This window comes from Penicillium taxi (genome assembly GCF_028828555.1).
Source record: "Penicillium taxi strain IBT 34144 chromosome Unknown utg000001l_segment0_segment0, whole genome shotgun sequence".
NCBI classification, from domain to species: domain Eukaryota; kingdom Fungi; phylum Ascomycota; class Eurotiomycetes; order Eurotiales; family Aspergillaceae; genus Penicillium; species Penicillium taxi.
The window spans coordinates 1093947-1120803 of NW_026643203.1; the positions used below are offsets into that span (position 1 = coordinate 1093947).

The 26857-nt window shown below is 47.0% G+C and overlaps 5 protein-coding genes across 5 annotated transcripts; 3 read left to right on the top strand and 2 right to left on the bottom strand.

Moving 5' to 3' along the window:
- Positions 1-969: 969 nt before the first annotated feature.
- N7495_000405 (F-box/WD repeat-containing protein) lies at positions 970-3072 on the top strand (the record flags this gene model as incomplete). The annotated part of the gene is made up of 3 exons (XM_057203075.1): positions 970-1413; positions 1485-2113; positions 2163-3072. The coding sequence occupies 3 exons, from the start codon at positions 970-972 to the stop codon at positions 3070-3072; spliced, it is 1983 nt and encodes a 660-aa protein (XP_057067148.1).
- Positions 3073-4187: 1115 nt separating this feature from the next.
- N7495_000406 (D-mandelate dehydrogenase-like dehydrogenase) lies at positions 4188-5257 on the top strand (the record flags this gene model as incomplete). Its single annotated transcript, XM_057203076.1, has 2 exons — positions 4188-4700; positions 4754-5257. The coding sequence occupies 2 exons, from the start codon at positions 4188-4190 to the stop codon at positions 5255-5257; spliced, it is 1017 nt and encodes a 338-aa protein (XP_057067149.1).
- Positions 5258-7489: 2232 nt separating this feature from the next.
- N7495_000407 (uncharacterized protein) lies at positions 7490-7888 on the bottom strand (the record flags this gene model as incomplete). The annotated part of the gene is made up of 2 exons (XM_057203077.1): positions 7490-7510; positions 7553-7888. The coding sequence occupies 2 exons, from the start codon at positions 7886-7888 to the stop codon at positions 7490-7492; spliced, it is 357 nt and encodes a 118-aa protein (XP_057067150.1).
- A 985-nt stretch (positions 7889-8873) lies between these two features.
- Positions 8874-23627, bottom strand: N7495_000408 (AAA family ATPase midasin; the record flags this gene model as incomplete). The annotated part of the gene is made up of 1 exon (XM_057203078.1): positions 8874-23627. One exon carries the CDS (start codon positions 23625-23627, stop codon positions 8874-8876), a length of 14754 nt encoding a protein of 4917 aa, XP_057067151.1.
- A 247-nt stretch (positions 23628-23874) lies between these two features.
- N7495_000409 (chloride channel protein) lies at positions 23875-26719 on the top strand (the record flags this gene model as incomplete). Its single annotated transcript, XM_057203079.1, has 6 exons — positions 23875-23996; positions 24052-24575; positions 24640-24896; positions 24948-25062; positions 25111-25202; positions 25253-26719. The coding sequence occupies 6 exons, from the start codon at positions 23875-23877 to the stop codon at positions 26717-26719; spliced, it is 2577 nt and encodes an 858-aa protein (XP_057067152.1).
- Between the last annotated feature and the right edge of the window lie 138 nt (positions 26720-26857).

Sequence of the window (26857 nt, forward strand, 5' to 3'; positions counted from 1 at the left end):
GGCAATACCGGAATGTTAAAGCCGATGAGATGTGTTTGAATAATTTGCCTTATATTTTTTCTTCTGCAACGTGAAGAGAGTATATACCCTTTTTGGAATGAGAGAGAAAAGGAAATATAGGAATGGAAGAGATCTAAAATGGGGTAATATCAGAGAGTCTAGATTACAAACATGGTCATAATTGCGATTACGGATACACCGGATCAGGATCATGATTCCTATATAAGAGAGAGATATACCTCGATCTTGCTCGTTCAGCTGATCTGGGGTTTCATCTGATGAAAGTTTTTCGTCAGTTTTCGTCTGAATCATCTTCTTTCGAGTGTTGGTTCCATGGTTACAATTCCTAGACCAAGGACTCGGGTAACATCTTGAGTTAAAACTTAGATATACTAAGACTCTAAGACTCTAAGACTCTGAGAGAGCTTTTATATTTTCATGAAGATCAGGCATGTCTCAGTCATCGAATCCACTGGTGGAGCAACAATGTTAAGCAAAACCAACTGATGTTTCGGGGGGAATTGAAGTATTGAAAGTGGAGAAGAAAAGGCAAAGACTTGGCGGCTTTGTCACGGGGTCACGACATTCGAAACTCCGCTTGGAATGTTCAACTCCTTTCCCAATATCGCTATCTTTGGGCCGCAAAGGCAGAAAAACAAAAAAGGAGATTATTTATCTTTATACAAACTTCTATTCATCTTCCGTCTATCCTCCATACGCCTAAACTTGTTCTCTCTCTTACTCCCCCTCTCCCTCGGTCATCACTTCTACCCAGCCTCCGATACGACACCGGAAAAAACGGCCCCTCATAGAGATAACACTCTAAACTTCCACCTCTCCAGCTTCTCCTTGATGCCTGCTGTCAACTTCTGTTAACTTGCCGTATCAGAAAAAGTGACATATAATACTCCGTACTTTGTAGTAGTACGGGCGAAACCCCCTGGTGAGAGAGGCGCTCGGCTTCTCATAATGGATTCTCCAATACTCGATCCGGAGAATGAGTCGAGAACGGCGATGGACAAACTCGAGTCACATTCTCGTCCCAACACTCGCGACTCCATATCTAGTTTTATCGCTACTCCTGCTCGACCCCTTAACACCAGCAAGAAAAATATCACTTCAATACCCGCAAACTTGCTCCCTTCAGCTCCTGCATCTCCACCGACTCCCGCACCGAGTCCCACTCCGCATCAGCGTCCACCGAACTGGACCGCCACCGAAGAGGAGGACTGCATATTTTTGATGAATCTCCGACTTCACTTTGGCGAACTGTCAAATTCACGAAAACAAAAACTTCTAGAGGGCCTCTTGGACGTATGCAATAGCCAACAACTCAGCTTTGTCTCCAGTTACGTCGGCCCTCGGTTGCGAAAGGATCCATTTCGGGCCTTGCCGATTGAACTTAGTTTGAGGGTAAGGAAATGCAGTCAAGATTCCAATTTGGCGCTAAGGAACCTGTTACTGACCGACTTTTTTTGCCTTAGGTTCTGTCTTTCGTTGACGATCCCAAGACGTTAGCCCGAGCATCGCAAGTCTCATGGCGGTGGCGAACACTACTATCAGATGACATAACATGGAAGAACCTTTGTGAGAAACATGCATACGCCGTACAGTGCATGCCGGAGGAGGATTATATGGACCCGATGACCCCTCCGCCTGTAGAGCCAGCTGTGGATATGCATGCTGCAAATGTGCGCCATAAACGCTCGGCTATAGCTGCTGAATCTTCCATCGCATCTCCTCCTGGGCTGCCCCGCACTCTTTCCGGCGAGTGGCTTCACTTTCCCTCAAGGAGTCGCCGCTCTCAGCCTTTTTCATATCGATCACAATTTAAGCAGAAATTCATGGTTGAATCCGCTTGGAACAAAGGAGGCCGTTGTACACAACGTCATATAAATCCTGATCAAGGCGTTGTTACCAGTCTGCACCTTACCTCAAAATATATTGTTGTCGCTCTGGACAATGCCAAGATCCATGTCTATGACACCAACGGTGATAACCAGAAAACACTCCAAGGGCACGTGATGGGCGTATGGGCCATGGTACCATGGGACGACATATTGGTCAGCGGAGGATGCGATAGAGAGGTGCGGGTATGGAATATGGCGACTGGGTAGGTCACAACTCCGAACACTTAAAAAGCAAAAGCTGACATTTAACAGAGCAAATATTCATTTACTTCGTGGTCACACGTCCACAGTCCGGTGCTTGAAAATGTCTGATCGAAACACGGCCATTTCCGGGTCAAGAGACACCACACTCCGGATATGGGATCTGGCTACGGGAACTTGTCGTAACGTTCTTGTTGGGCACCAGGCCAGTGTTAGGTGTCTTGCGATCCACGGAGATTTAGTAGTTTCAGGTAGTTACGATACAACGGCCCGGATATGGAGTATTTCCCAAGGCCGATGTGTGCGCACACTCTCCGGCCATTTCAGTCAGATCTATGCGATCGCTTTCGATGGGCGACGAGTTGCGACAGGCAGCTTGGATACCAGCGTCCGAATCTGGGACCCGAAAACCGGACAGTGCCACGCCATCTTGCAAGGACACACCTCCTTGGTTGGCCAATTACAGATGCGTGGTGATACTCTGGTAACTGGTGGCTCGGATGGCTCTGTCCGTGTGTGGTCACTAACGGAGAATGTGGCTATACATCGATTGGCAGCGCATGATAACAGCGTTACCAGTCTTCAGTTCGACGATACCCGCGTTGTCAGTGGTGGCAGTGATGGCCGTGTCAAGGTATGGAACCTGAAGACCGGTCAATTGCTACGTGAACTTTCAGCGCCAGCCGAGGCTGTATGGCGGGTTGCTTTCGAGGATGAGAAGGCTGTTATCATGGCCAATCGATCTGGTCGTACAGTCATGGAGGTCTGGTCCTTCGCCCCTCCCCCTGATGAATTCAACTTCGACCGCGGCGCTGCCATCGAAAGTGTCTCTAGTACCCCCGGTATCGGTTCCCTCGACGACCTCGAGGCGACAACCAATACTCAACGCCGAGCTCTCTATTCAGCTCCACCAACTATCACTCACGATGCTGATCAGCAAATGACAGACGTGCCATCTTGACCAGTTTTCACTCAATATATATCATATTCATCTTGAATCTACATCAACAAATAATGACCAATATCCTTTGAGTTCTTATGTTCCGCTTTCTAGCGCCATGGGTCAACTTTCAGCCCCTTCCCCTTTCTCTTCCCTATCCCTACCCCCTGATCGTACCCATTTCTTCACCATTTACCGTCATGTTCTTCCATCTAGAGCATCCTACTGCATATCGGGCGTTGAATTTACGTTTTTATTTCTCACGTTTGTCTTTCGCCGTTGGAAACAAGATCTATCGCCGCCATCATATCACCATTCATCATTCATCAAATGCTACCTATCATCTGGTGTGGTCATCATACATTTTTTTTCTTTTGGATTTTGGTTTCATTGGGGTTTCTATCACTGCTTTTTGCGATTGGGATTATTTTGGAGTATTTTCTTGGGCCAATTATACCTTGGATGTTTGTTTTGCCTTCATAATATTAACTTGCATCTATCACATGGAACACCGAACTTCATTTATCTGATATCCTTTAGGGAACTGCTAGGGGGATATGTCCACCTAGTAATTTCCATCTTTTAATCTGTCACCTCTTTGAGGTAACAAGGGGGCCACATGGACGTCCGTCGGTCCGTACCTAAAAATCACGCGACCGGGCTAAGGATGTTCCACAGATAATCAAGTTATAAAACTAGTAATGGCGAGGAACTGAATTACCTAGCAACTTCTACTTGTTTAACTAGGAAAAGTCCGGGTAATCCGGCACCGGGACATCAACATCTCAAGCTTCAAATCTTGCTTGAAACCTCGGAAAAGTTCCAATTATCCCAAGACAATAGATAGGTACCTGGAAATGGAAGCAGAAAATGGGCAAAGTCGAAGGATCCATTGGTTAATTGACAACTGAATTAGACCCAGGTATAGATAAGACAGTAAACTCGATTGTTAAAGATAAGTAGTTTGTCGCTCTTATGGCGTATTCACGATCCAATAACAACCATAGATTCCTATCGGGTTCAGATTCACATTGGTAAGAAGTGGGGGAACAACAAACTACTTAATTGTCCCAACTTCTGGTAGTTCCAATTTTCTCGATTCTCTGAATCTTGAACTTTTGAACTTCACAGATAATATGCCTGCGAAAAGAATCCCAAGAGTTGTTAGCTTGGGCGAGCCCTGGTACATCGACGCCGACTACCTATCCAACTTCAAGAAAGATTTCAACTACTCGGTTCTTAACGCAAAGGACCGGTCAGATCTACAGGAGAAGCTGCCAGCAGAGATTGCCGAAAATGGAACCATCGATGCCCTGATCTGGGGAGCAGTGTCCTTTGGTCAAGTTGACGAGGACCTGTTGAAAGCGCTAGTCCCAGGCTGCAAGATCATCGTAACGGGCAGTGCAGGCTACAACAATTTCGATGTACAATGGATGGCTGATCAGGGCATCTGGTTCTGCAATACAGTCGATGCAGTGGCAGAGCCCACGGCCGACATGGCTCTTTTCTTGATTCTTGCCGTCCTAAGAAACACCAGTAATGCGGAGAGAATCGCTCGCAGTGGTGCTTGGAAGGGGGATAAAGTCGTACCAACTCGTGATCCTGCAGGATTGACACTGGGAATTGTTGGGTTAGGTTCTGTTGGAAAAGTGAGTAACCACTCACGATAATATCAAAGAAATCATATTAACAGCCTCCTTAGTACCTCGCAAAAAGGGCTGCAATCTTGAACATGAAGATCCGATATCATAACCGGACCCAGCTTCCAGCAGAGGAAGAAGCCAAGTATAATGCCACATACGACAAGACTCTACAAGATCTCCTCGGTTCAAGTGATGTCATCTCACTCAATTGTCCACTCAACGACAGCACAAGAAACATGTTGAGCGATGCCGAGTTCGCCGCCATGAAGGACGGTGCCTATCTAATCAACACAGCCCGAGGACCTGTCGTTGACGAGAAATCACTTATTGCCGCGCTGGAAAGCGGCAAGATCACTCGCGCTGGTCTGGATGTTTTCGTTAATGAGCCGAATCCAGATCCATACTTTCTGCAGAGTGACAAGGTTGTTGTACAGCCGCATAATGGTGGTCTGACTCAGAAATCTTTTCAAAAGGCTACGCTGGAATGCTTTGAGAATATTCGAGCCTTGTTCATTAAGGGCAGGCCTAATTCTCCTGTGATAGATATTAAGCCTAAAGTATAGGTCTGCTACGGGGAGTTGAGGAGCATCAGGTGTATGGATCTGTGAAGCCAAGGTTGTGGACAGAGATACAGATATTCCTTGATCGTCTTAGCTGAGTTAGGTCTTTCGAGTGAATACCTGCTATTAATCTTGACAAAACTAGGACAATTTCTGCCAATTTGTAACTAGATAATATAAGCATATAGGTATCAATCTGTACTCACTTCCCGCCAAATTACTGTATTGTCGCTCGAGACCTAGGTTTTAAGGCAGAAGATTATATAATGGATTGAACTTAAACGAGATACAATGACAGACTAGATCCTAGTGACCCTTAAGTCTTGATAGAAGCGTACCTATCACGATATATTAAAGTGTGGTGATTTTGTTATATGAAGCAGACGATAGGGAGAAGCTTCTAGGAGAAAAGGCGATCGCCAAAAGTTGGCCCAAACTGTTACGGGAGGAATACAGGAATTTGTACGCTGTAAAGATCCGATTGGTAAACGAGAAGAATTAACTAAGGGAGGGAAAGGGGTCCTGGGGACCGGGTGTTCTTATAGCTCGTTCGGCTCCGCACAGATGCCAGGAGCGTAGTCTCTCCAGGGACTGAGCATTTCATCGGGTATCAACCCGTTACACAAACCTGCTCATATAAGTATGACCCCTTATCATATACTATAAGTCTTCAGTAGTAAAATTCTATATCTTGACTTTATGGCCCTATAAAGAAGAAGTCAGGGCCCGATAATCAGGAGGTATCATAATTGACCAAATTTAGTCTGAGTGGTCCTTGATAGTTTAGGGTGAAGTATTTATAGCTACCTAGGTAAATCCTAGAGCTGACCTTGGGAGTTTTCTAGTTATACGAGGCCAATATCAGGATTTGGCGATGAGGGGATATGCCACTGGCCAAATCTGAATGACCTATTAGGATTAATTATAGAACATCCCTAGAGATATCCCAAATCCGTATAAATTTATATCTAGAGGAGGATCTGGAGGTTAAAAGTAGGTCATCAGAAGAGGATGATAGAGAAAAACAGAGCGTGAGTGGCCCTTCATAACTGGCTGGAGGGGAACACCTGTCTGGGTATCTTGTAGCCTGATCAGAGGTCTGACCAATGGAAGTAGACGCTAAAATTGACTACCTAGGTACTTGGGCACAGTGCAACATGTGTCACTCCGCCTGGATGATCCTTGTAGTTCTGTTCTATGACACCCGTGCTAGTATTCCATAGCCGAACTGTTCAATCGCATGACCTAGAGACTGAATGTCATCCACCTGAGCAGAATACCAACGATGAGATCCTTGTTACGGGGCGAACGCAAAGTGTAGAGTTCAAAGGCTCGATTTTATTCAAGAAAAATTGATTAAGGAGAGAAAGTCAGAGGGCCTGGAGGTGAACGCGAGAATGAAGATGAAAGTAACCTTGGAAGACTCCTCAGGTATCAGACCTGCCACCTTCTACTCTGTATAGAAGTATATCGGTCAACAGGAAACTTGTCTCTGTATATTTTGCCCTCTGCCCACAATAAGCATCACATTCCTCTTTATTCCCGAAGACTTCCTCATATAAGCACTTAGTTGGACTTGGGGTGGTCGTATTGTGCACAAGTGTCGCTTCTCTTGTGGCTGGATCAATCGTCAAGCCGAACCCATTTAGGTCCCCAATCGAGTATTCTGCAACCGAATGGTTTTTGAGCCCTACTACGGATCCACGGACTGGAGATCGAGGGAGATTTCTCTCTTTGTTTAACTGGAAAAGCTTGAAGCTAGGCTGAAGCTGGAACAGAAGCTGTGGGAGGCCAACTTCATATTCTGCGTCTTCGTTGGAATGATTTTCTTCAATACTCGGTTGGATCAAGCCTTTGGGAAAAAATGCACCCACAACTTCCGGAGTTTGGTTCTGAGTTTGTTCTCCGAGGAACAAAAGAAGACAAGGTTCGTTATTACACCCTTTTTCAACAACACTGTGAATGAGATAATTAAGAGCCAGATCATCTTCGGATTCCAGCATCGATGATTGATGTAATTTTGAAAATGAAAATGGAGTGGAGCGGAATCTCCAATTCATTTCATCTTCTACATGGGCAATATATGGAGGTACAACCAGTGATACCACTCGAAGAATGTCACTTATAGTGAAATCAGGTGGTGATTCTGCTTCAACTTCAAAATCAATAATAGATGTAGAAGGTTGAAATATGATTGCCCATAGTTGATGGAAATACTGCTCAAGATTTGGCTGGTCATAGAAGGTTAGATTCCATCTCGGAAGAAAATATTGATCGGACTGATGGATTGGTGCTTACCAAAAAATCGAGGCCTTGAAGCATTGACTTGGGGGTGATAAAGCCTTCATGGTCAAGACAAAATGGTCGGAGTAGTATATTCACTAACTCCTCTTTCTGGGGACTGTATTCTTCAAGGGAGCCGTAGTGCAAACCTGCACCCCAAGTTGACTTGGAAAGTTTCAAAGAGCTGATTAGGCAGACCAAGGCAATAAGGTTATCACTATGAAGCCGGTATTGAGGATTCACGCCTCGGAGAAGACGTTGTGCCACTGGCTTCAGCGCGGCAGAGGATGGGATGAATGGGAGCATTTGAGGTTGTGTTGAAGCTACCACATCCATCACATCATCTTCCATGGATAAACTGCCATTACCAGAGCCAGGGTATGGCTCATAATTGACATGACTAATACTTCGGAAGATTCTGTCAATATTAGATCTGCACGAGCAGCAGGGTTTCTCGGTGAATCGCCAGTGAACGTCCGCTTGGTCGAATGTTCCCAAAATCTCTGTCCCATGGCAAGCCAGCAGAATTATGGCACGCTCAAATTCGGGTTGTCCTAGTCTACCGTTCTTGCTGTCTCGAGTTGGAAATGGATGATAGGCATAAAAATAGAAACATGACCATAGGACGTTGATGGCTATCTCTGGAATGATAATGCCCTGCGTTTTTGTAATGTGATCGCAAAGGCTTTCCTTTGTCCAATCTATCCAATCTTATCAGTATCAGGGTGGCAATTAGTTAGGACCCTGGCATTTATCGCAGGGAGAAATCACCTACATGGTTGCCCCTGGGGGTGATCCTTGACGCAGCACGCGTCAAATATCACATTGGCATTAATTCCGGCTCGATAACGCGTCAGAAAAACGCGTAAGTCATCGAGAGCGGTATCTGTCAATATTCATTTAGTCAAGATAAAGTGCATCGATAAGCCTTGGCTATAGTTCACGACAGATGTACCTTGAGTGATCGTGCGATGGTACTTATCAAGCTTCCTTTGGGTTGATCCATAAATAACTTGAAAAGCAATCTTTTCCAATATTTTCATATCGTAGTAACCGTACGATGTATTACAGTATACTTGAATTAGTCTGAAAGCATTTAGGTCTTTTTAAGTATTTGGCCATGTAGTAAGATTAAGCATAAACGTACATAAGGTTTCAGTTGCGACGTCACATGACGCCACGCCGACCAAATCTAGATACTTTTGCTCTTTGTTTTTCTGAAGAATATGATCTGTATTTTATTTTCAAAATTTAAAATCTAAAGATTCTATGTAAAGCCTAAACGCCACTAAGATGAGTACAAATAATCAGAAATGACAGTGTTTCTTTTGGTGAATTAAGAAGAAACATCCACAACTTCAGCAAACCACTGCTTAAGGGCCGTAGCCAGAACAGAAGGAAGCTCACGCACATCACGAACAACAAGGTAGTAGGGGAAGGGGAAACCCTCAAGGTAGCGCTTCATTTTCAACTTCATCTCACCACCAGAGGCAGGATCAGCCTCAAAGCTGGCCTGTGACAGATCGAGAATAGAACTTCCCTTAATAGCATCGACAATGATGAAGACGATCATGATACGCTCCTCAAGTGCCTGTCGCACAAGCCGGCGAATGGTGTCGTGATTTTCGCAAATACCATCGGAAATAATCAGTTCAAGCTGCCAGAGATCTCCGGACCCAGAGCCTGGAGAGCGCTTCCAGCGAGCTTCGCGAAACAGGGCGATAGAATCAGCAATCAACTTGCGCACATTTGTACCAGTTTGTTGATAGCTAAAGTGCTGGAAGACTTGCATACCAGCATCGGAGGAGAATGGTTTGCCAAACTCATGTGCGACGCGAACGTGGTCTTCGTCACCGAAGCCGAGGACGCACAGATCTCCGGCCTCAAGCATGCTTAGACTTTTAGCCACCAGAGCCAAGGTTTCAAAGGCGAGCTGGCCACTACCACTTTCTAGCATGGACTTGCTGTCATCAACGGCGAGCATGATCTGGTAGTTGCGCTTGGAGGGAATTGAGCGGCGCATCCAAATCTTGTCACGCTTGTACTGAGAGGCAATGTAGGGGATGATGCGTTTGATATTGAGTCGCTTACCGGTGCGGAAGTCACCGCGAAGCTTAGTAGCCAACGTGGGAGCGAGAATGAGACGAAGCTGTTCGGTCAAGGAGAGGGAAAGGTTGTTTGTAGCGGATTCGTAATGAGACCAGAGACGGCGAGCTTCAACTTCTGGTGTTAAGGGTGCAAGAGAAGATGAGAGATGGATGGCTGCGAGCTGTGTGTCGACTTCGTCCAACTCGTCTGTAATTTCTTCAGCTCCGGGGGCGCCATCTGCTTGATCCCGAGAGGAGTGATCGCCAGGAATAAAAGCTCCAGCGAGCTGACTGTCAGAAGGAGCTGCGTCGCGGTCCAGTTGCATCTCATCCTGGAGTTGATTGTCGACAGCATCTTGTTCGTCCATCGCATCTGGTAAAACGTCGTTCTCACCAGGCTTAATATCAGATTCCACGCCCTTATTCTGATCCAGAGCTTGGGCCTGATCATCGTTTGCTTGTCCCAGAGCTTGAGTGTCGGCCACATCTTCATCGTCCTTGAGGTGTTCGAAATCGGCATCCGCCATATCTGTGTCTTGGGGAAGAGTTTCCGAGTCCTCTTCTTCTTGAGACGGATTGAGAACTTCCTTTTGACGCCGGTGCCATTGCTCCAGAATGTCTCCAAGCTTCTTGAAGGCCTGAATTTGAGGATCATTGGGAGCCGAGTCCTCAGCACCGCCGGCATCACGACTTCGCTTGCTTTCTTCGCTGTCTTTGGCAGCGCCAGTCTTCTGCTCGGCACTAGCAGTGGGGTCATTCGAGCCGCTTTCTTGCTGGGCATCTCCAGAAGTACCTTTGTCTTCATTCTGGTCTTGATCTGCAGCAAGTCCGCCTGTCACGGCCTCGCTAGGGGCGACATCTTCACCGGCGGCTTCATTGTCATCACGCTGAGCAAGGAACTCATCTTGGTCGGGCTCCTCTGGGTCTTCCCCTCCGACTTCAGTCTCTTCCTCCTCACCAGCATCAGCTTTGCTGGGATCATCTTCATCGACCATCTCCTCATCTTCGCCGGGGACTTGCTCATCTGGAGCCGTATCCATATCCAAGTCTTCATCACCTGGCTGATCATCTTGGTCTTCAACCTTTCCTTCTTCTTCAGGAAGAGGTGGCATATCATCCATGTCATCCATGCCATCATCGTCATCCCCTTCATCAGCTCCCTCCTTCTCATCGCCATCAAGCTGCATCTCCTCGGGGAGATCCAGCGTTTCTTCCTCCTTAGTCTGAGGATCGGTCACATCCATATCCTCACGACCGACAGCCTCGCCTTCATCTTCAGGTGCTTCTTCATCTTCTTCATCTTCTTCCTCGCTTCCTTCTTCGTCTCCTTTCTGACCCTCCTCTTGATCTTTCTTTGGCTCTTGTGCAGCGGATTGATCAGCCTCCTCTTGACCCTTGCCTTCTTCATTCTCGGTCTCTTTCTGCTGCTCGTCATTGGCACCGTCCCATAGCTTCTCATCAACGGCGCCAGCATCGAGACCATCTACACTACCCACTTCCTCATCAAGATCATTCTCCTCCTCAGAACCATCGTCTTTGTCCTCATCTTCGCCTTCTTTCTCTTCATGATCACCATTTTCGGCATTCAGTTCTTCCTGATCCATATTGACAGCATCAGCGGAGTCATCTATGTCCTCTTTGGCATCATCTTTTTGTTCTTGTTGTGCGAGCTCCGAGAGATCTTCATCAGCTCCAATATCCTTGCTAATGTCTTCGGCACCCTCGCCATCACCAAGACCAGTTCCACTTTCTATCTTGCTATCATTGCCTTCTTCTCGGGATGCTTCAAGAGGACTGCAAAGACCCTCTGATGCTACCTGAGTGAAAGTCTTAGTCAAGACATAAGAGGTCTTGCAGATTTGACGATGAACAGAGACAAAACGGCCTGTGAGGTCCTGACATATCTCGTAGTACTTGTTGGCAATGGGAAGGATACTGGAAACCAGAGCAGCAGCAACCGGAAAAGTTGCTGAAGAGACGTCTTGCAAATTTTGCAATTGGTCGAGGACACCCGTGATTGAAACGGTGATTTCGCGGACATGTACAGCTTTGGAGGCCCGCGAGAAGAACTCATCGCTTCTGGATATAAGACCGGGGAAGTCAAGAGCTGTAGGTACATCTTTGAGCTTTTGAAGGCCAACCAGAATTTTGTCGATAGCTGCCATGAGGCTGCTATCAAAGCTCTCAATGGACACAGTGCCATTGCTGATGGAATTGGCAACAGCAACACTGTTGGCTTGAATCCATGGAGAAATCTGACCCAGTGCAAAAGTCAGATCCGGTCGATTTTGCGACCATTGGTTCACATCAAGCCGCAGTTGATTAAGCAGTGACCGAGCCTTCTCGGTAAGCTCCTGCTCCAGGGTGGATGTCATTCCTGGGGGTAGTATCGGGAGAGACTCAAGAGATTTGCGCGATTCCTCAAATGAAGATTTTCTTGACCGAAGCTCATTGATGATGGAGGAGGCCTCCAGCCCAGAAAATTTAGCATGAACTTCGATAATTGTCGAGGCAAGTCCAAGGATAGGTATCAACCACGCCAAGGATCTGGTAAGACTGTTCCGTTCTTCCACGGCGGTACTGCTAATCTTGGCAAGTGATTCGGGGCCAATTGTCCACAGATGATCCATCTTGTCAAGGGTAGCTTTCAAGGAACCAATGTGAGAAATGGCAGGCGAGAGAATACTTCTCTGTCGTCGAATCATGAACAAGAAGTGCTCAATAGAGCCTATGCTTCTGAAGACCTCAACGTTACTCAGGTCTTCAGAGTAGTTGCGTGATGCCAAGCGAGCGCGAGGCAGAAGATCCAGAAGCCTATGGAAATAGGAATCTGCACTCTGGATAAATCTAGAAGTTGTAGTACCAGATTCAAAAGCGGCACTCGTAGCCAAAACTTGCGCGAGAGACACTTGAGTCTCTAGCAAGCTGGTTCCGGCATTGCGTTTAACACCCATCTCGAAGATGGTCTTCAAAGTATCGGCGTAAAGACGACGCTTTTGAATCTTGAGATGCTGCACATCATCCTTGTTCTCCTCTGTCAGGGTCTTCGGCGTTTGAGTCTTAAATTCCTCAATGCTCTGAATTACAGAAACAGTAAACCCATCAAGTTCTTCGGCAATGTCAAATTCAGACGGGATAGACGAATAGAGATTCATCATATTACGAGCTGTGCCATCTGGATTTTGAAATCGAAGGGCTCTCGAAGACCAGATGCTTTGTTCCTTTTGACAGATAGACAGTGCCTCAGGACGAACGATTGTTGACAGTGCAGTTGGCGTGGAAGATGCGGTAATTTCGCTGGAGGATTCGGAAATTCCTTGCTCGAGAACCGGCTGAATTGGTTGAGAAAGAGCCACACGGAACTTGCGCACCAACTTGAACAACTTGACATGCGATCTTCGGGCGCTTGCTTTGAGCGCAACAATATTGGTATCTTTCCAACTGGCCAGCTGGATTTGCTCCTTGAGGTCCTTCTCCAGTGTCAATCTCTTATCCTGCAAAATCTTGGTGACCGAAGGTTCAAATGGTCGGAAATGAGAAATAAAGTTCTTCAGTGCAGACACGAGGGGCATCAAGCAGTCATAGTCCATAGCAAATATGGAGAGAATAGCTTCGAAATTAGAAACAAGCTGGAGGCGACGAGAAAATTGGCCCAGGGTGGTAGAAGTGAAAAATAGTTCAAGAGTTGAGATGACACCTTGGGTGTGCTCTGTCATATCCTTCTCACCAGACTCTGCCATCTGAAGAGGAACCGCGAGAAGGGATTCGTAGGCGACAAACCACCACGAACTAACATCCTCCTCACACCGATCTCTCTCAAGATCCAACAGTTTGGCCCACGTCGTAAGTTCAAGACGACGCCAACTGATAATCATGTTTGTAATCTCATCATACAAAGAAGCAGCCGAGTATTCCCTGCTAGCAACAAGCTGCCATTCATGGACAAGAGAGTAAAGCTTCTCGACCTTTGTCAAAAACTTCGCGACTGGCTCAGTGTGCTTAAATTGTAGAATCTCTGAACAGCAGGTAATGACATCTTGAAGCACAGCGTGCTCTGGCCACGCGATTTGAATCTGAACAAAGCGTGACTGCACTGAGAGTGCAAGAGTAACCAGCCGTCTTGCTTCAACTCCGTTGTAATCGGTGTAGAAATTGTAGTTCTTTTTCCGGTCCAAGGAGTCCTCGCCTACCACATCGTCAAGGAGTAGAAACACGGCAGGCAGATGTTGCTGAGGGGAAATTGGAGAAAAGTCATTACTTATTTTCGACCACATCGATCCCAAGATACGACCAGTTTGTTTAACAAAAGTGGGCATCGCATCTCCAGTACTGCTGTCACCCACAATCTTCGCGTGGAGCGCAGCAAGACGAACGGCGATAATTCTAGGATCAATTTGATCTACATCATGAAGATCACTGGGAGCCATCTCATCCTCGTAGGTCGGGAACATCTGGTGCAGCTCAGCTTCATCGATCTCTTCTTCATCCTCCCATGAGCCTCGGTAGCGGTAAAGTTCAGACTTTTCGGCTTCCTTCTCTTGATCCTCTTGAAGTTTTGTTTTCCAGAGGTAGTGGAAGTCTGCAAAAATACGGCGGATTGTCTGTCGGCCAGATGTGAGTTGAAGAATCGTGGAGTCCGCTTCATTGGCAACCCAAAGAGCGGACAATTCGTGAAGTCGCATTTCAACTACATTTGCTGAGCTCGAGGCCTGGAAGGCATCGTCCTGGGAAAGGACTGGGTGAGTTATACCTCCCAGGAAGGGAGTGCGGTGGCTCAGGGACTCAATATCTTTGATTTCACCAGGCTTCTCGGTTTGACTAGAGCCCAAGAAGAGACCAAGATCGAGAAGTTGAAGGAAGCGAACTATCGGCACAGTGATATCATCGTATGATCTGTAATAGGTGCTGAGGCGGTTGCTGAGCTGATGAATGTTCTCACGAAGGAGCTTAATCATTTCGTGAGATTGAGAAGCGGAATTGATAGATTCAATCATCAGGTCTGGCTTCCTGTTGAGAACCGAATTGATCAAGTTCGTGAACTCTCCATGCAACAAGCCAAGCTCTGATTTGTCTGGTCGAGTCACAGATGATGGTGGTGGAGCAGAGCCCAATTCGTTAGTGTCTTCTTGAAGAAGAACAGACCGCAGGTTAGATGGCTGACCGGAGAATTTGCTCTCAAAAAAGAGAATGGCGTTTGACTTAGCACTAATTTCGTCAAGTCGCTGATAGTATCTTTTACGTTGAACAACAAGTCCAAGTGAAGGATCAAAAGACTTGTCTGGCACGAATAGCCGGAGAAGGATTACTGCTAGTTGAACTGCTGCGAGCCCGGTGCCATGAATATCTCTCTCGCTATCAGGCAAGGTCGATGTCAAAGATCGAAGGAGCGCCGGAAGGGCAGTCTCGGCAAAGTTCTTGAAGAAATGACCTTCTTCAATGGCTTGGTTTAAGCGAATCGCAATGGGGAACTCCACAGGATTCCCAGTCTCTATGGCTTGCAGACCTGAGATTAAGCACTCAGCACAACCCGGCTCAAAAAATTCCCGGTGACAAGAGATGACTTCAATCGTCAGCGAGGAGAGGGCACGTTTCAGATTGCCAGACTGGCTCATTGCAATATGTTGAGTGCTCAAAGATACCGCCTTTGAAAGTGCACGTTTTTCGGCCTGTAGCATATCCATCTGGCCTAAGGTTGTAACACCCACAGTAGACAATTTACTTAGCAAAGATAATGGCAGAACACCACCAATTGCCAACGGGGAAGCCGTGGGGTTCCCGGCACCCGAAAACAATGCAAGTCTATGAAGAATCTCCGGAACTCGGCTTTGCGAAGCAGACGAGTCTAGTGATCGAGCAGGGCGACCGGCAAGCAACGGAACAATTGTTTTCACTGCTTGTTCATTGTTGCCGTGAGAGCTTTCGGCAGGGGCAATATCGCGATATTGGCATAAGGCTTCAAACTCCTCTGCAAAGTAGGGATACTGCACTGAGTCAGAGCGGCGAACAGCTTGACCAAGCTCAGCCACGCTTTGCTTGATACCCTGAACAAGAACATCACCATCGGCACCATCTGTAAGAATGAATCGATGGGCGTTTATCAATGAGTCCCAAATACCACTCAGCTGAGACAAGTCCACACGCGTCTGTAACGCAAGTGTGGTGAACTCAGCAACAGTTTCTTCTAATTCAATAAGAGAGTTCAACTGCTTCTGCGACGAAGGTGTGACATGTCTCCAATCATCCCAGATCCTTTGCATACTAAGTCCAGTAGTCAATGCCCAGCCAGCTTGAAAGCGGGCCAGTGCATGTGATAGAGCACTTTCCAATGGCTTCAGCCGAGGAGATGAGCTGAGTAGAGATGCGCAGACCTTCCTACCAACCTGGAGATAAACCTGGAATTCACCCTCATCAACCTGGTCTACATCTGTTGCGCGATAAATGTCCCAGCAAAGGCAGATGATAGTCTGAAGTGCACTTGCAATTTCGGGGGATTGAAGGCTGGTCACATCCAAATTTTGAATATAGTCATATAAAGCTTGGCCACAATCAGAAAGGAAATGGCCAACAGGTTGTGTGGAATCCTTCATCAGTGACTGGATCCGGCTCGAAGCCAATGATCGTTCCAAGCGAGTCATCTGGCTTGGTTTCAGTTGTTTGCCAGAATCGTGAGCTTGAACCAAGTTTTGTCGGAGGCGGTGTACCTCAAGCTTAAACTGCTGGAGGTAAGTCAGGATTACAAGATTTGAGCGATATTCGCTTGATCCTGCGATTGACACCAAGGGCTCATTGACAAGAGGATGAATGGGTTGTAGTGCTCCTTGCATGCTCAGAGTCGCTCCGGCCACGACTATTTCGCCGGCAATGAAACTAAGGGGTTTCCATTGCTCACTTTCGCCCAAAATGGATGCGTAGCGTTGCATAGTGCTTTCCGCAAGTTGCTTCACATTGTTTTCAGGCAGACATGAGCTAGAAGACTTTTGAAGATAAGACAAATCGGCGGGGGCAAGATGATCAAGGCAGACTTCAAACAAGTCTTGGAAGGGAACAGATGGCAGAGCAGTGTTCAGGTTCCAAACGTGACGCAGTCGGTATAGGGAGGATTCGCAGGTATAAGAAGGGCTGATTGTTGGAGAAAAATCCTGAACATCGTTTGACATGAAACAGATTTCAACACATCTGTTTCGCATGGCACGAGAAAGCTCACTGTGGCGAGGATCCATGGTTAAGAAGATGCGGAAATTCGGGTGAGGTGTGATGATTCGCGCAGATCCATCCTCAGTTCGTTGCTCATTAAGGATGAGTGTTCCATTGGGTTCCATCAAAGAGTTCAATCGGTCCAGAACAGACGGGTTGCACAAGTTTGCATTGTCAAGGACCACCCAGTTTCCTTGTTGAACGGCTCGAGTGAGAACTCCTTCTGTCCATTCAAATCCGACTTTCATCTTCTCGGAGTTTTGAATGACTTGCCATAGCTTTTGTGCTCGCTCAAGGAATTGCTGAAGAGTTGGATCGAGGTAAAACTTGCAGAGCTCGGATAGCGAAGAAATCACCGTCTCCAACGAGGTCTCAGACATTTGGAAGTGCTGGCAAATGAAAAGAGCCGAGGCCACGGCATCTGAAACCTCTCCAGAAGCAAATGAGTGAATCACTTGATGATGCAGGAAGGCCTGCACATCGTGTACAAATGAAGAAACCTCGCGCCTGTGGTCAATCTGTTCAAACCCACCAATCAAGTCCATAGTATCAGTGTCGGCACTGAGAGCCAACTCCTCCAAGGCCGCACCGTTAAGAGCAGCAAGCTTTTTTATCAGGGTAGTTTTACCACACCCTGCTGGGCCAACTAAGATGCTGGGCCAAGAGTTATCGATACATAGAATGAGCGATTCCAGAATTTGAAGATCCTTTGGAAGGATTTTCAAATTTGGTTCAATCGATCTCTGTAGAATGGTGTCTCGAGTCATAACACCCAATCCAACCTGCATGTACTCCGGGGTGAGGTTGTGGTAGTAGCTTTTTTGGCCAACAGGCAAGTCTGTGAAGATGCTATTGTAAATCTGTGACACTATCTCACGATCAGCCTCGCTTCTGAACCGCCCACTGATGACGATATCGATGAAGTTTTTGGTCGGAATTTGCAAACTGCCCCTGTCTGCTAATTGTAGCCATCTTTGAACGTCTCGCAGGTTGACTTCCCATGGCCCGCCAATGGCGCCCAGGCGACGCTCGGTGACGATTGCTTTGTTCAAGCTAGAGATGAAATCAACAAGTTTTTCAGTTTGGATGAAAGGGCTTCCGGGGAAAAGCTTGGCACAAATCCTTTTTAGATCGTCGTCTGTGAAGCTGTCTGCGTATACGACCGTAAAACGATTCACAAAGGATGCAGGAAGACCCTTTCTACCGCCACCCTGGTGATGAGGGTTCTGAGCGGCGAAAAGCACAAAGTTCGGATGCCGTTTGAATGTCTGGTCGAGTTCCGCAATGTAAACCTGCTGCCGGTGATCAAGACACGAGTTCAGACCTTCAAGAACAGATTGTGAAGCCAGATTCATTTCATCTAATAGAACCCAATCGCCACGCTGCATGGCTCGCAAGAATGGAGCATCACGCCAACTAAACTGACCGATATCCCCTCCTTCAACTGGAACATCGGATCCAAACAGGTCTGTAAGATCTGTTTGTTCAGAAAGATTGATTCGAGTAAGGGGTTTTCCAAGGGCTTTCGCAAGTGCGGTGACCAAGGTTGTTTTACCGACACCAGGGCTACCTTCCATCAAAATTGGCTTCGATGACTGAAGACCACGGGCGATCCTCACGGAATTGGCGATGGTGGTAGGAGCATCCATGGTAAATTGAGGATCGGGGTCTGTTTCCCCAACTGTAGGGAGTGAGAATGGACCGACCCGCAAGAAGCCTGGTTCCAAAGATACGGTCGCCGATTGCCCATAGATATCGGAGGCGTTGACGTTGAAAATTTCACTCAACTTAACGAGACATTTCTGTCTATTTTCTTCGAGATTGCTGAGAGAGATTGCGAGCATGGCGGCGGGATTGGCGCCAAGAGTGTCGACAAACACCATGGCTGCACCTTGAATTATAGCGAACGGCTTATCTGTGCTTTGGCTTGTATTCACAAAGTCTACCCAGGCAAGAAGATCACGAAGCGATAGTGAGGTAGTTGAAGTGTTTTGGAAGGTTGCTTTAAACCACTTTGCAAACTGCAACATCCCTTTGGCAGCTTGCTCGTCTTGAACAGTTAACCTCATCTGTAGAATAGGCAGAATGTCCTCATCTTCAGACAGTTGGGGGGCCCAGATTTCGGTCATACGATTGCGCAGAGCAGCTGAAAGCTCTCGCTTTCCGTAGTCACCACCAGGATTCATAGTTGATAGAAATTGGAAACCTCCATCTGCCACAATCATGGAATCAACGGGTCCTTTCTCTGCTAAAAGAATGGATCGATGCGGTTCGAGAACACTGTTGAGTCTTTCCAGAACCGAATCATCGGCAAGAGAAATCTCGTCGAGGAGGAAAAATTGGCCTGTTTTCATGGCAGTTATGAGACTTCCATCGGACCACTCAAAGAGGGCGTTGCAACGGACCAGGTTTCTTTCAATCTTGTGTAAAAGACCTTTGTCCTTATCTTGTCGTTGTTGCGCATCAAGAGCAGAGAACTGTTCCTTGAGTTGGTCGAGAGAATGAGATACAGATGCGTCGCCTTGAAGGAGAATCTGAAGATCGTCTATAAGCTGTTTTTCGATAGCTGCACGGTTTCTAATGGGCCTTTGAGCGCCAATAAGATCACCTGTCTCGAGGTTGACATGAGCGTTCATAATAAACAGCTCTTTTTTGAAGGCTTCAGCGACCGCCTGGCAGAGTTGAGTTTTACCGCAACCAGTCTCGCCAACAAGAAGGATTGGCTCATTATTTCTGAGGGCTTTAGAGACCAGAATGAACAGACGTCTCATAGCCTTCGTCCAGACAATTCCAGCAGGCAATTCTGTAAGTTGGGGAATGCTTTGCTCTAGCTGGGCTGCACTATACAAAACATCATCGTCCAAACGAACTTTCATGACTTCTTCGATCACACTCTTGACAGCAGCTTTCTCCTGGGGATTTCGCACGCGCTCGCCCAGGAGCATATAACCATTGATTGCCAACTGCTCACGGTCATCAGCTTCGCGAAGAGCCCAACGGAAAAGATCACGAAGAGTCGCAAAGCTGTTCTTCTGCTCGAAGAGCCTGTTTGATTGGCGAAGGAGTGACAATTTACGATACACTGAGACAATTCGTGTGCAGAATGAAGGCGCTATTTGAGATCTTTCTTTCAGGATAAATTCGAGCTCACTCTCGGGGATATCATCAAAGTGCAGCTCAAGGAAACGATTTCGGAATGCGCGCGATAGAACTTTGCGGCCGCCATAAAGACCAGCTGGATTTTGAGTGGCGAACAGCATGAAGTTGGGATGAGGGTGAACAACTTCCTGGGTTTCGGGGATGAAGAGTTCTCTGTTATCGTCTAAAAGTCGATTCAATGCCTCAAGAACATCTGAAGGGGCCAAGTTAAGCTCGTCAAGAACAATCCAGTATCCTTTGCGCAAAGCTTCGACCAGAACACCTTCCTGGTAACGAAGACTGCCATCATCGGAAGAGATGTAAGAACCCAGATATTCTTGTAGATCTGTATGTTCGTGATTGTTGATGCGAACGAATTTGTTACCAGAGACCTTTGCCAGGTATTCGATCATACTTGTCTTTCCTGCAGAGGTAGGACCCTGCAACAGAACAGGGAACCGCCGTGTCGAGCTGGCTCTGACCAAGTTCTTCAGATTCTTCTCGATAAACGGCGTGATAATATAATGCGGCTGCTCCTCCGGAATCAACGGGCCGCGTTGCATCCAGTAGTGTTTGAATTGGACATAATCTTTACCATCTGTGGGTGGCTGGAGGGTTTTACCAAGAAGAGATTTTGCGTTCCTCGCATTTCCAAAGATAAATGTTTCAAGAAGAGGCACAAGCGATCGCTCAGACTCCAAGCTGAGCACAGTTAAAAAGCTCATACTGAACCCTTCAAAAATTGCTCGACGCAGTCCATAGACATGTGCATGATCTATAACATAAATAAGGGCGCGAACAAGAGTTCGGATGCTGAAATGAGGTCGTTGGCCAGCACCGTCGGTGAGATTGTTGTTATTGCTTAGTGTCTTGACCTCCATGTATAATTGTGCAAGGTCTGGCGCGGCTCGCTGATCACGAATTGTCAAGTCTCCAAGGTATTTTTGAATCAAAGCGAGTAAATCATCTAGGTCGGTATCGGGGGAGTGAACATAAAATTCAGTGAAACGGGATCTTAGGCCTGGTGGGAGGTCCCGTTTACCAGCATCTGTTGCAGGATTCATGGCACCAAAAATGCGGAAATCAGGATGGCCGAAAATTCTCTCCATTTCACCGGCTTCTGAGAGCAATACAGACGGAGACCCTTCACTGCCATGATGCAAAAGACTAGCAATATTTTCGAGAGTGTCAGGGGATGCTAGATTGACTTCGTCCAGCAAAACCCATTCACCATTTCGCAAGGCTCTCACGATCTTTCCTTGAACAAAGGCAAAGGCAAATTTAGCATCACCTTGAGATACTTGGGCTTCGAAATCTCCAAGCTGAGTTTCAAAACTTTCCCACCGCTGTCGCAGATGTTGATACTTCGGGGAGTCCAACTTTCTCTTTTTGGACGGTTGCTCTTCCCCATTTTCAGATTCTTTCTGCTGAGGATTGAACACCCCATTGGCCAGTCTGACAGCCTCGTGCCAGAGATTTACCAGACGCACCCAGTTTCCAGAAGCAACACACTTGGCTACAGAAGACATAAATTTTTGGTTCTTCTTAGCGGAAAATGTGAGTTCGAACAGCTGATTGAATTCATCCAACATCGGAACGGCCATTGTACGAATGCTGACAGGTTTGAAACCTCCCAGCAAATCAGTACTTTCACTTTGCTGCGACAGATTGACCACAGTAAGCTTTTGCCGCATCAAAGTGGCGAGTTGTTGGATAACAGTAGTCTTTCCAATGCCGGTCTCTCCGACAAGTAATACCGGCTCCGCCATTTGTACTGATGCAGCCACCTGCTCCATGATTGCCAAAGCTGATCTTGTAGAAGCGAAACGTGATGCGGCGGCTGCTGCTGTAAGCTTCGAAGCCGAGCCAGCTGGCATTTTAATCTTTTGACAAACTTCTCGTCCAAGAACAAGGCTATTAGGTTTATCCATGTAAGTAGGAGTTCTTTCATGGAGACAAAATTGCGCTCGCTGAGGAGATATCTGCATGGTCTCGGCCACAACGGAAGCGAGGGCATTTTGCATCGATTTATCTGGAATATACTTCAGGAAGATGTCCACGACATCCAGAAGAATTTCATCATCAATAGCTTCGGGGGTCGCTTCAAAGCCAGTTTTGGCACCAATGCGTTGCAGGCGCTTATGAAGCCGACTAGATAATTTAATCAAGTCACGAAATCCAGGAGTTCGGCCCTGAGAGCCCCTGATTGCAAGGCTACCATGGAATGCGGCGCAAACTCGTCCGTATACATCCATAAGGATTGGCACGCGAGATTCTAGTAAGGGGTACTTTTGCAAAATGACATTTCGCATCTCATCAATGGGAAGAGATGAGACTTGAACTCTCTGCCACAGCCGGCTGCCAAGAATTGAGGCGTTTGGAGTGATCTCCTCGCCAGCGATATTGTACGAAGACTTCATGGTTGCAATTATCTTGAAGCCTTCAGCACACTTGATCCGCTCTCTTCTGCTGGCAATGGTCAATTCGCCTCTCTCAATTATTGGGAGAATTAAACCGATGACTTCAGAAGGGGCACGATCGAGATCCTCGATCAGCACCCAGCGGCCTTCCCTCGCAGCCTTGGTCAAGACGCCAGGCTGCCAGGAGAACGATCCCGTGGCGGAAGATGTGGCATACATTCCAAGCAAGCTCTTTGCATCTGTCTGTTCATTTAGATGCAGCGTAACCATCAATTCTGCTTGACCCATAGTGATTGCAATGTCATTGATTAGAGAAGTTTTTCCGGAGTTCGGTAATCCTACCAACAAAACAGGCTTGGAGCCAAGAAGTGACTTTGCGATACGACGTTGATTCTCTACTGCTGTGGGGGTTTTCACGATAGAGGAGGATGAGAGGGATGATGACTGTCCGTCCTTTAAGCGAGGAATTAAGACGCCGCATACATCGGCAGACCGGGGAGTCAAAGAGTCACGCAACCTCTCAACCAACGCTGTCTCTTCAATATCTGATCGCTGGGATCGCTCTTGCTGGATGGTTTTGCCAAAGGATTCCCATCGTCGCTCTTCCCACAGACCTAGAAGACGATAGTCGATGATAATACCTTCCCATTCTCCTTTGATGGGGTCGGTGCCAGTATTGACGCGCAACATCTTCTCGGTGGCAGCATCTGCTGCATGCATGTAGAGAGCAAAGCATCGAATGGCGAGGTATCGAATTACGGGATCTTCGTGTGGGAACAGAGATTGCAGTTGGATCGGGGATACTGCGTTGGAGAAAGTCTCGAGGTCACACGAGAGAAGTCGAAATAGTGCGAGAAGTAAAGTTTGAGCACTACTTTGATCTAGCTGTCGCAGAGTCAATTCTTTTGAGCCTGCTAGTGCCGATAGAGGTCCAGCCTGCGACAATGCATATTGGCCAGCAAAGCATCGCAGGTAAGGCGAAAAGGGTAGGATACGGGCGAATGCGGCCAAGATGTGAATGTAATCCGCATTAATATCTGACCGAAGCCATCGAGCGGCTAGGTCAACAAAGATTGGTTCGTAGAGTCGGAAAATAGTTTCAGTAAATTGTGTTTTTAGTGCGCCAAGCGCAAGCGCGTGTAGCTGTTGAGTCCCTGGCGTAGACTGAATGAGACTTGAGATCTCCTTCGGTAGCTGCTCGAGTAGCTGGGACTCATTAAGAGTCCTCTCGTAGACGGGCCTTACGTCCATATTTGAGCCCGGCTGCGTAGAGACACTCTTTTAGGGTACAAGAGGAAGTAAAGAATTCCTATCAACTTTTTTTTTCTGCCATATCTTCGACGTCTAGCCCCACTGGAGGCTTATACCGCCTGCCATAATTGGCATGACTAAGCCACACTAAGCTATGCAGTTCAATGCAGTTCCGATCCAATTGCGATAAAGACACTATCTCTCTGGCGCTGGAGAATGCTGTTTGTGCAGGTATTAATGGTTCAAAATGTCAATAACAGATCAGGGTGAGACCAGCGATAGCCAGCCTGGAGCAGCAGCACACTTGTATGAATCGGATCTCTTACAACCCCAGGAACGTCTTCGCGACGCCGAAGGGCTGCACCAACCGTAGGTATCCCTAGACTAGAATCCTCGATTATGTATCTGACTGTGTTTTTGACAGAATCTCATTTAAGCCAAAGCCAAAGCCAAAATCGCGATTCAGTCTATCAAATATCTTCTCGAATACCGCCAGCGGTTCGACTTCGAGACTCGGATTCTCAGACTCTCCTGGACATACTGGAGATACCTCCCCACTTGATGCTTACAATCCCGTTGGATTAAACGCAGATCCAAATAGCTCTAAAGATGGCGCACCTCTAGACTGGTACATAGAGGGCCCTGGCCGACGCGTGGGATACGACGACTTCACAGCCATTGATTGGATCTACGAATATACCAGAGAGCGGCAACGGAAGCGTCTACTATACTCAAGCGGCCAAAGTATTACGGGATACATCCGTCGCTTTCTTGAGGGTAGCAATATATGGATTGTCTTGATTGGAACAGGAATTTCTGTCGGCATAATTGCTGCGTTCATAGATATCGCAACTGATTGGCTTGGGGATATTAAAACCGGCTACTGCAAAACTGGCAATGGAGGCAAATTCTATCTCAATCGCAGTTTCTGCTGCTGGGGTCTTAATGGTAAGTCTAACACAAGTTATTTTCAAGTGCATTCAGATCCTAACGATTTGCTTTCGATAATTAGATTATTCCAAATGTATGGATTGGACTACTTGGGGGAATGCTCTTGGTGTGCCTTCTCATGGGGGGAAATACACAATCGATTTTCTGTTTTACATCGTCTTTTCGGTACTATTTGCCTCGATTGCCTGTGTTCTGGTGCGGAATTTCGCCATCTATGCAAAACACAGTGGAATTCCCGAGATTAAAACCGTGCTTGGAGGCACTGTCATTCGGCATTTAATGGGACCTTGGACTCTAAGCATCAAGTCGCTTGGATTGGTATGTCTAACCGGCCATTACCTAGTTTTTTCACACTGATAAAGTTACTAGTGTCTAGCAGTCGCGTCCGGTCTATGGCTAGGAAAGGAAGGTCCACTGGTGCATGTTTCATGCTGTTGTGCCAATATCTTGATGAAGCCTTTTCCTGGTTTGAATGGAAATGAAGGTGTGTAACCCTACCATTGACTTTTTCATCTCAAGACTAATAATCTAGCGCGCAAACGCGAGGTTCTTTCTGCAGCTGCCGCTGCAGGCATCTCTGTAGCCTTCGGTGCCCCCATCGGAGGTGTGCTCTTTAGTTTGGAGGTAGGTGCCGACAATACATGTTTAATTCAATAGTTACTGACATTATCTAGCAACTATCATACTATTTTCCAGACAAAACGATGTGGCAAAGCTTTGTATGTGCCATGGTGGCAGCTGTCACCCTTCAAGCTCTGAACCCGTTTCGCACGGGGAAAATCGTGCTGTATCAAGTTACCTACACTCGAGGATGGCACCGTTTTGAGGTCATTCCATTCGTAATTCTCGGCATTATGGGCGGACTCTTCGGGGCTTTTCTAATCCGTCTAAATATCAAAATTGCTAAGTGGCGGCGTACTAGGAACTTTGCGCGGCCAGTTGCAGAGGTAGCTGTCGTGGCTCTTGTCACAGCTTTGATCAATTTCCCTAATCACTTCATGAGAGCTCAAAATACAGAGCTTGTTCAGGCACTATTCGCGGAGTGCAGCAGCGATACGTACGATCGCTTTGGTCTTTGTACTAGTGGTGCTGCATCTCTCGGCGTAATTGCTCTTCTCGCCGTCGGCGCTGTCCTGGCCTTTTTCCTCGCTTCCATCACCTTTGGACTTGAAATCCCAGCTGGAATCATACTTCCTTCAGTCGCCATTGGTGCACTCTATGGTCGTGCTTTGGGAATGCTTATGCGCATGTGGCAAGAGACCTATCCAAATGCCTTCCTCTTCAGCAAATGTTCACCTGATATTCCGTGTGTAACCCCTGGCTTATATGCGATCATCGGTGCAGCTTCCGCGCTGGGTGGCGCAACTCGAATGACTGTTTCAATTGTTGTTATCATGTTTGAGTTAACCGGAGCCCTAACATATGTCATTCCAATCATGATTGCCGTCATGTTGTCAAAATGGTGCGGTGATATATTTGGAAAGCGCGGCATCTATGAATCGTGGATTCAACTCAACGAATATCCCTTCCTGGATCACCGAGATGATTCCAATCCACCAGATGTCTTCGCTCGTCGAGTCATGACTACATTCGACGATATCTCTGTTATCACAGCCACTGGAAATACGATTGGCTCACTTCGCGGGCTTCTTGCAAATACCAGATACCGCGGATTCCCTGTCATTACGGAGCCTTCCACTCCCACCCTTCTTGGTTATATTACACGCAAGGAGCTCTCCTTTGCTTTGAAGACTTCAACATCGGCAAATCGCAATCTATCCGATGTCACCCAGGCCTTTTTTATCCACCAACCCTTTGCAGACCCTGTTGAGACCTTAGACCTCCGACCTTGGATGGATCAAACCCCTATAACGCTTAATAGTAACATTAGTTTCTTGATTGTGCTGCGAATGTTCCAGCGACTAGGCCTGCGCTACGTCCTTTTCTCCAACAAAGGAATTCTGCAGGGTTTACTGACTAAGAAAGATGTATGGACGGTGCTTAATGGTGTTGAGTTCAGTCGACAAGAGGCCCTCCGAGGCCACAACTTCCATGATGAAGGTGGGGTTGAAGAGATCGGCCTACTCCATGATGACGAAACAAGCAGTCTTAATAGCTCATTGGGGCGGGACTCGCTATGACCTGCTCCAGATGATTTCTTTTTCTTTCTAGCATCTTCACTTGTACATTTTCTGTCATTTCACTTTCTCTTGACATCTATTGCAAGAGTCTTTTATGATTCTTGCTACTTACAGCCTTGGATTTGAAGCATAAATAAG